The sequence below is a fragment of the Glycine max genome, chromosome 18, assembly GCF_000004515.6.
Source record: "Glycine max cultivar Williams 82 chromosome 18, Glycine_max_v4.0, whole genome shotgun sequence".
NCBI lineage: Eukaryota > Viridiplantae > Streptophyta > Magnoliopsida > Fabales > Fabaceae > Glycine > Glycine max.
The window spans coordinates 822,951-837,817 of record NC_038254.2 but is presented as its reverse complement, the minus strand read 5'-3'; the positions used below and the strand labels follow the sequence as shown (position 1 = coordinate 837,817).

Below are 14,867 nucleotides of genomic sequence, written 5' to 3'. Positions count from 1 at the left end.
TCACTTTGCTGAGGCAAATAACTTGGAACGAAACCATATATTCGTTAAGCAGCCAAGAATATCAACAACTTAAAGAACTAAAATACAATGAGCTTATTACTTTCTTAAAACTAGCGTCTCAAAGAAAATATACCTTAACTTCATGTCAAAGGTATGGCTTGGATAAAGTCGCATTAAACCTGATCATTTTAAATCGTCAAAATTGGTACAACCGTGCAAGTCAATAGCTAAAAATATCACGACAAAATATAAAAAGCCCACTATTTAGCCTGTTATTACGTGCCGATATTTTAGAGTAGAAAAAAACATTATGGATATTCTCCGATCACGGTTTCTACGGGATATACAGACCTAGGCCTGCATTTACTGAACCATTACAGTCACAAACAAAAAATAGTATCAAAGATGACAAGCTGACTATAAAGGGTATTATGAAACATCTGTTCTAATGGGAATTCATCCATCTTTGTCAATGAAAATTGATGAAAAAAGTATTATACAAACTAAAACTATAAGGCTGTAAAATCAGCCATCAAATCCAATCACTCCCTCTGCCACTATAGAAACCTTGAATCTCATTCATTCCACCATTTCTGTGGCAATGTACAGTGTTAACCAGGCAGACCCCAAATTGCAAGGGAGGCTGCGCTTCCAATATGGCATATAGATGGCAACTGGGCCAGTCAATCTCCAAGCAGATCAATCTCTTTTAGTTGGTCAATCCTTTGTCTCTTCTGCAGGAGGTTGTTTGTTTGTGGCGGTTGTAGTTGTTAATACTTCTCTTGGTTCCTGTAATGTGGATTAGACATAGAGAATTGTACAATTTATGAGGTAATTATTCTAATGCTGATAATATAAGAAAGGTTCCTTTCAGCAACAGAGAAACAATATAAAGGAAAAAAAAAAGAAGAAAAAATACAACTTATTATCAACTGACTTTGTATCAACAAATCATAACTCAAGACTAGTAGAATGATATTGCACACTATAATTTAGTCAGTTCCATTATTTGAAAATCCAAATAATGATTCAGTATTTATCCTCATATATTTCATTTTATTTTGTTTTGTATATATACATTTCAAATATATGCTACAAAATCAAAAAAGCCAACTTTTTGTTGTCCATTTACTACTCCAGATACGGAGAAAAAAATGCTGAGACTGTTCTTTAAATTTTCGAAAAAAAATGAATTGTTCATGCTGGGATGATGAAGGGCTATGGGGGGGAAGAGGAGTAAATATTGGGGAGGAAGTGGGAAAATGCAGAGCTTTCAATTTTTTAATTTAGGGAAGAAGAATTTACTTAAATGCCCCTTTAGTGAGGTTGTTGCATTAAATGAAATCGAGGTTTTTGGTCATTAAATTTTGGTGTATAATGCTAATATACTCCAACTAAAAGAGGTTATTATTGGAGTATATTAGCACCCTGCTTTTTAATATATTTTCATTATTGTAAATTTTATTAAGAATTATTAAAAATTTTATTGTTTTTAATAAAATTCGCACGAAAGTCACTCAATAATTAATTGTCTGCCCTTACAGTAATATGCATGTTTAGTTCAATTTATTTTGAAGAAATAATCACTTATTCTAGCATATCTATGAATGAAGGAAATGTATCTTTAACAAATAAATATTAGGAAAAGTGCCCTATATTCATATGTGCAATAATACCTTGTCTAAATTTTTCTCGTTTATCTCAACATTGTTGAAATGAGCAGAACCATCATTATTTTCTGTCTCAGATATAGACGTAGAATTCTGATTTCCCTCCAAGTCTTTACTTAATGGATTACCATTTACTACTCCAGATATGGAGGGATCAGTATCTGAAGCCACAAACCGAGATTTTTCAACAACTAGATCACCTCCAGTTTGATTTCCCTCTTCAACTGTTTTCTCAAATGTCTCGTCTATTTTAGCTTTTCTAGCCGCTGCTTCCAAGGCTTTCCTTTCTTCTTCTTTTCGTTGTCTTCTTCTTGCCTCTTGCTCCTTTATTAGCTTAAATCTGCAACAGAAAGAAGAGTATAATTACAACAGATGAAAATAAACTAAACTAAATAGCATATGAAATGAGTGTAACTACCTACAATTACTAACCTTTCACCAGGTTGTGGCCCCTCTGATGTTTTCTCACTTTGTCTGGCTTCTTCCGCTTTTGTGGAATTTAGCTTAGATATTGACTTCTGAACCTGTGTTAGGTCATTCTTCATGATATCATCTGGGACTTGCCTTACAGGATTTTTAGCGCCTCCTAACTTTTGAAGCCATACTTGTTGTGCAGTGCTCAATATATTATTTGTTAACCTGTACAACATAAACATAATAGGTAAATATAAGATAGATAAGATTAAATAAACAAAACCAACCAACTGTAAGCTTTACCTATGCTCACCAGTAAAGACTAAGACCAGAAGGAACTGAGAGAGCAAAGTAACCAATCATTAATGGAAGGACCTTGGTCAAGGCTTGAGAACTTTTCATGTTGGGATCATTTGGCTGAAAGTTGACATGAAAAATGACAAATAACTCAGCTACCAATGAAAATACACAGATGCACTTAATTCACAGACACATAAAGTAAATCACATTAGATGAAAAGGTAATCTGGTTAGATAGCCACACTATGGATACAAAAAGGCCAAAATTAATCCAATATACCAATATATTGTGTTAATTAGCAAGCAGCTTGAAAATGCATTCTACTTAAAGCTATAATAAAACTCTTATAAAGCACAATAAGGTTCATGAATAAAATTAACATTAGAACCTACATGCATCTGATCTAATTGTACATGCATGATGCAACATGACTGACCTGTGATGACTGCATTATTTGGACAGAGATGTACTGAGAGACAATCAGCAACACAGGCAAGACCAGGTAAGCCAATGTATCTGACCATCCAAGGGGAGGGTGACCATCCTGAAGACAAAGGAGTAAAGCAAAAAACATTAAAACAAAATTCGCATTTAAATCCACATAGAATATGCAATAAATCACCAAAAATGTGAACAAAAACCAAAATAAGATATGGAAAATTTCATACAATAATCTAAATCAATGAAGGTGATTCAAAATTCTAAAAGATCTGCCCCACTTGACAGACTGAACACAAACATTCATTCAATTATTGACTTTGACAAAAGAGAGGAGAGAGATGCATTTTAGTTGGTCCCTTATCAATATAAACTCTTCAAGTAAGTGCTTAATAATATTTGCAATGTAAATACACAGCTATCCTGGCTTTTCTCATTGTGTACCCACACCAGTGACACTAGTGGACCAATACACACACACCAGCTTATACTAAAGGTATATGCCACAGTTTGCTTTCAGAGTATTTTCACAAGCATATATTTTACCTAACACCCTCTGAAAAAAATATCAAGTTGCTAACAGCATAACCTTAAAAAGAATGCCACAACAGAAAACCACAAGATTACAAAATTAATATCTGTAACATATGAAATTTTACTTTCTACGAGAGATACTCACCACAAAAGGAAAAATCCAAGAGATACCACTGCCATTCTGACGAGCTGCAACTGTAGTTGGACCAGCAAGAGAAGGTATCCAGAAGAAACCTTCAGTAAGGAGCCCCTTTGTATATCAGATAAATGCATAACATTAGCCATGGAAGATATGAGTCATGTATACCCCAAAAATGGCATAGTTAACTGTCAAATAACAAATCAACATCACAAGCGGCATACCTCATCTGCCACGTTTGAAAGGGCTCGATATAGCCCAATCCACACTGGTATTGTTGCAAGTGTAGGGAGGCATCCTAGGGAAAAAAAAAAAAAAAGAAGACATATTAACAAAAGAATTACCAACTTCATGTTTAAAAAACCAGATAATGCTTATAGTTCCATAGATTCGCCAAAGAAACATTAGGAGAAAAATTATGGAAATAACTTAGAAAACAACAAGACTTGTGATATGAAAGCTCTGCAAGGCACCATCCTCAAAGCCAAAAGAAATATCAATAAACCATTTGCAATAAAGCCAATAATGAAATGAATACCTGCTAGAGGATTAATGTTGGCTAGTTTATACAACCGAGCAGTTTCAAGTTGAATTCTCTCCTGCAAGAAGACAATATATAAATCTTCATATTTGAACTATTTTATAGAACTCCATCGGTTAGAGGTTGCAGAGCCATGCTTTTACAGTTAAAGTTTCCAGGCAATATCTAAAAATTTACCCAATGGCAGTTCCCACAGTAGTTTAATTGTTATACAAGAGATTTTATTGGAGAAAGTAACAGTTATAAAAGCTAAATAAAATACCTGATCGCCAGCATATTGCTGCTGAATAGCCTTTACTTGAGGTTGCAAAGTTCGCATAGCTAAGGCAGATTCTACCTGAGAATAATCACTCAGAATTTTATTTAACTGAATCATGATGAATATGATAAATGGAACAATATTCTATCTATTACCAAATTTTTTAATGTCAAAAGCAGTAATAGTCAGTTCACAACGATAAATGTATGAGATTCAAAAGATCATGGCCTGTATTGATCATTTTCAACAACTACATACAAACCTGTTTTTTGGTTAATGGAAAAGTGGCAGCTTTAACAAGAACTGTGAGCAGTATAATTGCAAAACCATAAGCATACGGGACATGCAAAGCAGAAAGCCCATCCTTGAGTACCTGAAAAACATAAATTACTTCCCCTCAGAATTACTGGACAGCATATAATCGCAAAAGTATACCCATGTGTACTTATAAAAGTACAATTTTGAACCAAAATAGCTATCTAATTCACACATAACAATAAATCAAAAGTAATGATATATCCTCCTGTTAATCATCCTAATACTCTATACAATAATTCACACATAACTGATAACAATAAACTGCAACTTCCTTTGATTAAGTTTGTCAAGTTAGCAGTCTTCAAAGCAGTAGTTCAAACAGTAAAACTTATACAAGGTGAAATTAGACCGGAATAAATTACTTTCTTAGCCATGCAAAATTATCATCATAACTTTAAAGTCCTTTCAGTGGCAACTAGACCTAGTACGGGAAATTAAATCGCTAGAATCAAAGTGGAAATAATGATATTTCGCATTTCTCAGCTACAACAGCAAATACCACTAACCATCCGCACTGGAACGCTATCCTACCTACCACTAAAAATAAGTGCAAACTGTAGTGTAGAGAGCTACAATCTTATTCTTACTTTTCCATTCTATGATTCTAATTACATTCTCTCCAAACACAGAATCACAAGCTCCGTCAAGCGAGTTGATAATTCAAATTACAATTTCAATTCCACACATCAAGAAAACCAAATCAAATCGAAGAGTTCGGAGCTTCAGAGAGCAATACCTTGAGAACGGTCTCCATGTAATTGGCAATTCCGGAAAGCCAGTCGTTGCTCTGTTTGGCGGTGGTGGAAGCCGCAACAGTATCGGAAGAAGAAACGGCGGCATCGGCAATCGTGTAAAGAAGTCCCTCCGCTCGGCCAAACAGTTCTCTGAGAACACCTTCAGCTTCGTCCGGCTCGGGCAAGAAACCGGGTTGGAACCCGAAGCGGGCGACGGTAAGCGAACCGCGAAGAAAGTGTCTGGCGGTCGAACCGGAGAAAGCGTGGGAGTAAGGTCGGTGCGGGAAGTGGCACGTGCTCCGGTTCCCCAAGGGAGCAGAGACTACGTTCGGCGCGCAAGGTAACAGAGCTGCCATAGTATTCGGTTCGCAACGAACCGGACGGTTCAAAGAAGGAAAAAAAAACGAAGTACTCCCTGGTTCGGTTGAAAGTAGATAGCACTAGCAAGTTCTTGAATATACTAATATGCCAGGAGCTCTGTGCAGTGGAAATGGAGCAACGCAAATGAAAAAGATTGTGTGGGGGGTTCCTCTCCTCCTTTCCTGGGTTTTAGAAATTCAAAAGGGCCCACCCATATCATATTTAACAAATATAAAAATAAAATATCACTAGTGTAGAAAATGTATATATATATATATATATATATATATATATATATATATATATATAAACCAAGTGATGGTGGATAAATGGTTAATGGCATAGTAATTCAATTGTTTAAATAATAATTGAATTTGATCCTATATTATCTTTCCATTGAATTTTAGATTATTAATTTTTTCTTTGATGAATGGGGGTTTAGATAAAAAAAAAAAGCTGTGCTATTAATTAATTAAAATAATTATTAACATGACTTCTAAGTGGCAAAAAAATTATATTTTATACAAGAATTTATAGTTAAAATTTATATTATTATTGCTATATTATTTATTTAACGTAAAAGAATTACAATAATTCTAATATTTTCTATATCTCTATTCCGTCAACTCTCTTAATAAGGTTTCAGTGTGCTTTCTCAATTTTACATGATTATTTGTTATTAAATAGTAAAATTTATCTTTAAAAGTGGGAGCTACAAATAAGTTGATTTTTAAGATGAAAATTTTAAATTTAGATTGTGAATGTGTAAAAAGTTTGAGAAATTAATCCTATAAATTGATTATAAAATTTGTAACTTAATGTTTAAAAAACTATAATTTGTTATTAAATTGATCCTTCAACATTAGAACATTAGAACTTGATGATAAAATTATTTCAAAATTTTAACAACAATACTAATTTGTCACACTTTTTATATATTTAGAAACTAAATTTATATTTTTTTATCTTTTAAGATTAATTTATCATTACATTACCCCTTCAAAGATGAATTTGAGTATTTATCTTGTTTTTTTCTCAAAGTATATGATTGATGTACATCGGCACCGAACATATTATCACCTTTGTAACGTGACAAAATGAGGCTCTAAAAATCTAATCTCGATATATACACGAAAAAAACGATACTCCAGAGGAGTAAAAAGTCAATACATTAGACTTGAGCTGCGATAAGCCCAACTCAACGCATATTACATGCTTGCAGGCTAAACGGTGAGTCATCCCAAGTACTAAACGTTCTCATTAGTTCTTAAAATGAAGACAATTTTAAATAAATCTTTTAAGATTTTAATTATTTAAAACCTTTGAATTTAACTGCTTATTTTTATTTTAATTTCTAACTATACCACTTAAATCACTTTTTTTTTTGGATTAATGTGATTGAGAACATAGTAAAAGGATAATTTACTTGGATCCATGCATTAGCAAGACATTAGTGTAAACATGTGAAGTGATAAGAGACATAGGAATATGAGGTCCGAAACTTCCAAATGGCACTGTTAGGATAAGAGTAGAATCCAGATATCATAGTACGTGCAAAGTTCCCCTCTATTGTCTCTGCCTCGGCACTCTGCACTCTGCACGTTCATGTTCCGCAATGGCAGCAACCATAGCAGCAACAATGGCTATGATAAACTCCAAGTGTTTGAACCCAATAACAGGGTCATCACCCAAGTCGAACAATCCCAAGCTCCCACCTTCAAAACCCACACTCTCCCTCTTCTCCATTCAGAACTTCCCAAAGGGAATAACCTCCAACGTCTCAACTTCCACAGCAGGCACTGCCATTGCAGGCGCAATATTCTCCCTCACTCGCAAACTGTGACGCAGCCTTGGCTGCGTCGCAAATTGCTGAAATAGCAGAAGGCGATAACCGTGGGCTGGCACTGCTGTTGCCATTGATTCCCGCCATAGTGTGGGTGCTGTTCAACATTCTGCAGCCAGCGCTGAACCAACTGAACCGCATGCGTAGCAGCAAGGGGGTCATCATTGGGCTTGGGCTCGGGCTGGGCGCATCGGGCATGCTTTTTGGCTCAGATGCATCGGCTAGTGAGATTGCTGTGATTGCTGATGCTGCCGCCAGTGACAACAGGGGACAGCTTTTGCTTATTGTGGTTACACCTGCGATTGTTTGGGTTATGTACAACATTTTGCAACCGGCACTCAACCAGCTTAACAGAATGAGATCAGAGTAGTGACTTTGCTATGCTAATGCTAAGGGAATGGAATTTTGTGCACCCGCTTCCAATGCCTTTTTCTTGTACCACTTCTTGCTTGTAACTTGTACCTATTGCTCTCTCTCTCTCTAAATATAAATATTATCTCTCTTATTGACTAGGCCCATATTCCTTAAAGGAAGTTTCAAGTTTCATTCTGGTAGATAGAAAAAAATGTGGTTAAAAAAGAAAACGCTACTGCAAGTTATCAGTCAAGAGATTATTCCTCTATGGAATTGAAAGATACTTCACACAATTCACACTAGGGATATAAGTAATTTAGTGTAACATACATATAGTAGTAGAATATATCACATTGTTCTCCTTTACTAGATTCGTGACATAAATCACCAACTAGATTGGTAAACACGCTTACACGGCAAAAATAGTTTTCTGTTTGGATTTTGGAATGTTAAGAACGAGATAAACCTACAAGTAAAAGGGCAACAAAAACAGAGAGACGGAGCTCTGTAAGGACACAAAAATGAACAAAAATACCACTGTTGTGGTTACGTGTCCTTTTTCCTTTCTTCTGCTGAAATGTGTGATTACTCGGCGAGGCTGTCTGGAACAAATTTGGGCTGGCTTTGAGTCTCTTCCAATTGAGAGGCCGTTGTTCTGGCCTTTTTATACCTGCTTGAGCTTCTAAGAACATGATCGATTGACATCCCTTTTGTGCCTGACAACCTGACCAAAGAACAATTTCAGAACTCGCCTACTGCTATGTCAAATATGTAACATGATACATGAATGATCATGAAAAAAAAGCCCCAAAAAACTAGTATTTTCTGCAATGATTTAAAGATGAAAGAGTGGGAGTTTAAAATTTCAAATTTGACCGGCTAAAGACAAAAACAAATAGATGAAAATCTTTTGATAAAGATTCATGTTATTTGGAGGGTAGAGCATCAAATCATGGCCCATGATGCAGGAGAACAAGGTAATTTAGCTTGCATCTCCCCCACAAGATTTCACATTATAATTGAGTGATAAAATCTTATCGTTTAAACACATGTATACAATAAACTTAACAAAATGACCAATTTATTTTTAAAGATACACTACAGCTCTAGTTTTCTTTACTCGTCTAAATTGCCAAAAATAAATATAGGGCCAAAAGAGTATACTCACGATAATTCTAGCTATGTTCTGATTCTAAGTGAAAAATACAGTTACTGGTCAACAATAAGTTCAGGTTAGAGTCAAAGTCCATCTCATAATCAATTATTAAAACTTGAGTTTCAAGATTTTGTTCGAATGTAAATGCTTATACATGTCAAAAGAAATTTCAAATGGTAAAAAGTAAGGCTGAGAATGGAAGCAAAAAGAGACACATGGGATTATATTTTATTGCTGAAAATGGCTATTCAAGCATGCAAACTTCTGGCCAAAATGCAAACGACTTTGCCAACTTATATCAGCATTCTGCAGAAATGCAATTCATTAACTTACCTTGCTTTTATGGAACTTCTTGCACCATTTTCCAGACTTCTACCACCATTTGAAACTGATCAAAAAATGAAAGAAATTGGTTCCAAATTGTATCATCACCATTTTTATGAAGAAACAAGATAAACTGAACATGCCATATATAAATCTTTAATTCAAGCTTGTCATCAATTCCAACATCAAAAATAAAAAGGCATAACAAGATACATATTCTAGAGGAAAACAAAAAGATAAATAACGCGGTACAGTGGATATTAATACCATAGTCTTAACAACTACGTGAGATACAAAAACCAGTGGTTATCAGCAATGTACTAAGTTAGTTTCCTCTCCGAATCTAGAGGAAAGTGGTGAGCTACAAATATACATCAACTATTCTGACTGCCTGCCTATAATTTCTTGGAATACAAAAGAACAAGCATCAATCGGAATCAGAAAAATCTGAATTATAAACTGTTAGATCACTCACTGACTAGAAATATAGCCAATGTAGTCCTCATAAGGCTTAGGCAGTCATCACATTACATGCTAATTTTGTGGGGTTGAGTTCAGCTTTAAGTCCAAATTCTTAGATTGTATCAAAGTTTATCCTAGAATGTTATTGGGTCATCCATATTTATCTACACTCTAGATGTCTATTCCTAGGCAGCAAGGAAGTGTGGTTATTGGGTCACTCACATTTGTCCACGCTCCAGATATCCAATCCTGGGTGAGAGGGAGTGTGTTGAGATCCCTCATCGGCTAGAGATATGATCAATGTAGTCCCTATAAGGCTTAAGTCGTACTCACCCTACAAACCGATTTGTAGAGTTGAGTTCAGCTCTAAATCCAAATTTCAAGACTAATGACTGTTCATTCATCTTCCAACACCAACAAAGTAATAACTTGAAAACATAAAATAGTCTCAAAATTAGCCAAGGGAACAAGCAAGCTTTTCATCTCTACTTTAGGAATTACAACATTTTCAACCTTGATAAATATGATCATAAAGAATATTTCCAGATCTGAGAAAGGAAAAAAAGAAGAAGAAAGAAGCTAACTCCAACTAACACAACAGAAACTCACTCGTCCACCCACAACCCAGCCACCCAGAGATTGAAGAATATTTATACACATTGTATCAACTTATTAAAACATAAAGCCACACTCCCAATTAAAAATTTAAAATATATTACAGATACCATCTACTTGTGAATCCAGACCTGAACTGCTATCCCCATCAGAAAAATCAGACAACAGTGGATTATATGATGGAGTTCTAGTACTGGCATCAGAATTATCAACTTCATCTACAGAGGTGCCGCTACTATCATCCTTGAAAATTGCTCCTGATAACAAGCTCTTCTTCTGTTGTATTTTACTTGCAACTCCATGAATGTTGTTCCCAGAAGCTTTTCCTGCTTTATTTTGAACCATTTTTATGGAACCTTCCGGCTTTGAGTTTGATACAGGAACATGTTTTCTTCGTTTCTCCAAATCCATACTTTTCCCAGAAGCATTGACATGAGCCTTTCTGTTTTCTCCAAATAAGGACATGGCCCTGTCAGACCTACCAGACAATTTTGAATCTTGTCCAGCCCTGTGTACATTTGGAACCTTCTTACAAGGGTGACTCCTTACATCAAGCTCTTCCTTTGATAATAATTGCTGTGAGGAGCTTAAATCCTCAGCATGAGCTTGTCCATTTATTGCTTCCAAGTTATCATCATCTTTCTCTCCAGAGCGTGTTGATTGTTGGGCAGCATCTTTACCCCCAGTATTAAATCGAGAATCAGAAAGTTCAAGTCTAACAGACTCTTCCACCAGTTCCAAATTTGTTTTGCTTGATTTGTTAGTGGACTTTGTGCTTGTAGATTTACTTTTCTTTGTCACTGCAACTGAAGGTTTGCCATGCGTTCCACTGTCAGAAGATGGTGATGGCTTCTTACTATCAAGAACTTTATCTTTTGTTAGCATACTTGATATGATCTTTGAGGTAGAAGTCTGTTTGTCGTTTGATTTCTTTCTCTGTCTCTTGTCCATGCGTTCATTAGATTTAGTTGTAATTTGTTCCAAGGAACCAGCATTATCAACACCAAAATCATCTTCCTTATCAGAAGTCCCTTGTACTTTCTCCTGATGAATTTTTTCCCCTTCTGTTTGATTTAAAGGGTTATCCTCTGTCTCTGTATTTCCTGACATAGGATCACAATTTTTTGCACTAAGAGATTTCATAATAACAGTTTCACTCTCAGAAGCATCCACAAGGCCAATACCTTCTCTAAGTGCAGACCCTCCACCTGAACTCTTAGCTTTTCTCATCCTTCTTTTTTCCTTCTCTGACTTTATAGGTTCAGTCATTCCATTGGCATCCACACCTTTTGAAGTCACATTTAATTCTCTGATGTTTGCATCTGTTTTATCCTGGCTGGATGATGTGGACTTTTCCAACAGGGCTAACTTAGAATCATTTTGTGGTGATAATTCTCTTCCTTCCTCAGCTCCCTCAATCTGACCAGCTTCATTTTTATGACATTGATCAAGGACAACATTCTCACTATTCTCTGTCAGCTCCATAGGCTCATCCACATCAGCTATGTGTGCATTTGTTTCAATGTCAGAATGGTTCTTATAATATCCTGTTGCTCTTTCTGTATATTGAAAGCCTTCTTTGCATGCATCTGTTCCAGTCTCCATGTTGTCAATAGTAGCTTTGCTCATACTATTATCTGCCCCAAAAAAGCAAAAGATCAGTAATAGATAAAATATTTCTTTCACTATTCTAAAATTGACTTCTTTGATTAATTTGATCTCAAAAAAAAAATATCAAACTAATCTTAACATGAATCAGGGTTAGCACCTAAAAGGCGGGTACTTTTATACTTTCACCCTTTTCCAAGTAGTATCACCTTTAGATGATAGGGCATCTTCAGATATTTCCTCCTGAACACCTCTTTGAATGCTGGAACAATCTGCTTCTTCACCTTTCCTGGAAGAAGTAACTACAGGTGTTTCATGAGGATTTGATGAATTTATCTTCCCTTTCTTCCTCCTACCCTGCACACTAGTTCTTGGTGGATCTGTGTCATCAAAATGTTTAGCTGATTGGTCAGCATTGCTGTTTTTAATCTTCTGTTGATCCTCCAAAATGTGGTGAGAAGCATTGTCTCCATTGAAATGATTAATCAACTTTGCCTTGGACAAAATTACTTCTACACTTTTCTCTTTGCCATTCCTCTTTTTCTTTGCAGGAGGTCCAGTATTTAAAATGTCTTCAGTTACCTGATCTTGCTTATATTCAACATCATCCCTAGATTTTTCATTTTTAAGTTCAAACTGCTCTTTTGATTCTTTCTTTTCCTTATGTGCTTCATTAGACTTATGCACTTCATCCTGCTGAATTGCTGTCTCTACCTTGAACATTTCTTTAGAATCAACAGCCAAAGACCTCTTCCTTTTCCTATGCTTCTTATTTGCAGATGCAGCAACATCAATGTCATTCTTAGTGTTATTATTGTTGCAATCAGTGTGCTGATGCTCCTTTAAAATTTCAGTTTCCTTAGTTACTTCTTTATCTGCATCCTCTGAAGGGTTTGCTATGACCTCAATATCCTGCTGAATTGTATAATCACCAGATCCAACAACAGAAGCATCATTTACTTTTGAAGTGTCATGCTGCAACGTGCCTAATTTTTTCCTTTTACCTTTCAGTTTTTTCTTCACATTTGATACAGATTTACAATTTCCCTCCTCATGTACAATACAAGCATCCTTAATGCCTTCAATGGTTCCATCTACCTCGTGTTCAATACGTGAACCTGGAAGTTCATTATTTGCACCGGATGCCCTTTTGGATGGAAAACTAAGAGCATTGTCTACAGCAGTATCATCTTGCGCTGTGTCTTCTTTTTTCCTTTTATTCTTTCGTTTTTTCTTTGCACTTGACACAGGAGTCTCTTCACATACATTATGATCATCCTTAATGCCTTTACCAGATCCATCTACTTCGCACTCAATATTTAAACTTGGCAGTTCACGATTTACAAAGCAATGGTCCTCTGTCTCATGAACAGAACCAGGTAATGGGGTTTCCATGTCATTGTCAGCAGACGATTTAACTCCTTTGCCGGTATGTTTTGAAACACATGGACTAGCAACATGAATTTCTTCATTTTGTCTGTTCTCCAACTGAGGCAACTTGAAATGGTCAAAGGTGGACACCCTCTTGGATGGAGAACCCACAATCAAAGCATTATTTGCAATGCCAAGAGTGGCCACCTGGTTAGGGGAACCGTGAGAAAATAATTGCTCATTCTGAGAACACTCCCTCAACACAGAAACATCAACACTGAGAAACCAGCTCCCATTGATGCCCCTGAAGGCACTTCTCACGGGCATGGAATCTGTAAGGTGGTAAAAGTACCCCTTGCGCTCAACCTATATCAAATAAAAAAAAATAAAGTTTAATTGTATATATAGAGAACAAGACAAGACCACGGTTTGAACTTTGAACAGTAGTGAATACCTACCTTTATACCATGAATCTGAACTTGCCCAATTTTCGGAAAGCATAAGGGATGTTCCGACAGAATACTCTCTACATACGAAATGCATTCATGTCATATAAAGTTAAACAAGAGTTGGTCACTATTGAGAACAAACAACCAAAACCCATCTACTAAGAACAAAAACTATTGACAAGAAGGTGAAAGAAGGATCTGCATAAACTACAATGGAAGAGAAGCATTATGAACGAAGTAAGGCATAATTGTTCCAGAACCAGTCTCTAAAAAATTGAAGAAGAGATAGAAATAAATAAATAAATAAATAAAAAGATTACTTTTGAGGTCGGAGACAGTGTCAAGGTCGGAAACGACGAGGGCCAAGTGGGTATCGAGGTTGGTGTCTATGAAAACGACGTTAGGGTTGGGAGTCGCCATATTCATATGCTTGTGCTTTCTGGGGTTTATGGCATGACGGCACCACTTCGCCTCTGCTTCAGGTTATATCCTTCCCTCCTTACACTTTAATATCTTTAACTTTTGCATTTTTTTGAAAAAATAAAAACTAATCAACTTTTAGTAATTTTTACTGTTAACTTTTTTTCCTCAACCTTTTACTTACACTTTATTATGAAAAAAAAGTATATACTTTCGTTCAAATGGTGATTAATATATGTCTGAGTGAATTATTATAAATCTTCTAACATCTTTTATCTATTTTTACAGATAAATAAGGAAATATGTTCATTGAAAGATAAAATTGTCTATATAAATATTATTATAGCTATCTTTTTTTAATTAACTTTGTGTGCATTTAAATAGAATTGTCAAACCGGTTGGTTTAGTTTGTTTTCAAACCGGCATTTTGGTACATTAGGCTAAACTAAATTGGTCTAATTTTTGTAAGGCCGTCATTTTGTGAGATCAGATCAATTTTGACAGCTATGTAAATAACAAAGTATAATGAAATGAAAATGTAAATAATTATTGTTTAAC

General features: G+C 35.5%; 2 protein-coding genes and 1 pseudogene across 2 annotated transcripts; 1 reads left to right on the top strand and 2 right to left on the bottom strand.

Annotated features, from left to right (window-relative positions):
- Window positions 1-446: 446 nt before the first annotated feature.
- On the bottom strand, window positions 447-5,906 carry LOC100802546 (ALBINO3-like protein 1, chloroplastic). Its single transcript, XM_003552750.5, has 11 exons — window positions 5,350-5,906; window positions 4,558-4,668; window positions 4,299-4,373; window positions 4,034-4,094; window positions 3,720-3,793; window positions 3,502-3,606; window positions 2,821-2,928; window positions 2,398-2,501; window positions 2,103-2,309; window positions 1,677-2,010; window positions 447-789 (listed from the first exon to the last, which is right to left on the bottom strand). Exons 1-11 carry the CDS (start codon window positions 5,701-5,703, stop codon window positions 718-720), a joined length of 1,605 nt encoding a protein of 534 aa, XP_003552798.1. The 5' UTR covers window positions 5,704-5,906; the 3' UTR covers window positions 447-717.
- A 1,276-nt stretch (window positions 5,907-7,182) lies between these two features.
- On the top strand, window positions 7,183-8,055 carry LOC100775960 (photosystem II core complex proteins psbY, chloroplastic-like; annotated as a pseudogene).
- Window positions 8,056-8,188: 133 nt separating this feature from the next.
- On the bottom strand, window positions 8,189-14,384 carry LOC100802021 (uncharacterized). Its single transcript, XM_003552749.5, has 6 exons — window positions 14,210-14,384; window positions 13,899-13,966; window positions 12,279-13,806; window positions 10,593-12,098; window positions 9,394-9,448; window positions 8,189-8,628 (listed from the first exon to the last, which is right to left on the bottom strand). The coding sequence occupies exons 1-6, from the start codon at window positions 14,313-14,315 to the stop codon at window positions 8,490-8,492; spliced, it is 3,402 nt and encodes a 1,133-aa protein (XP_003552797.1). The 5' UTR covers window positions 14,316-14,384; the 3' UTR covers window positions 8,189-8,489.
- Between the last annotated feature and the right edge of the window lie 483 nt (window positions 14,385-14,867).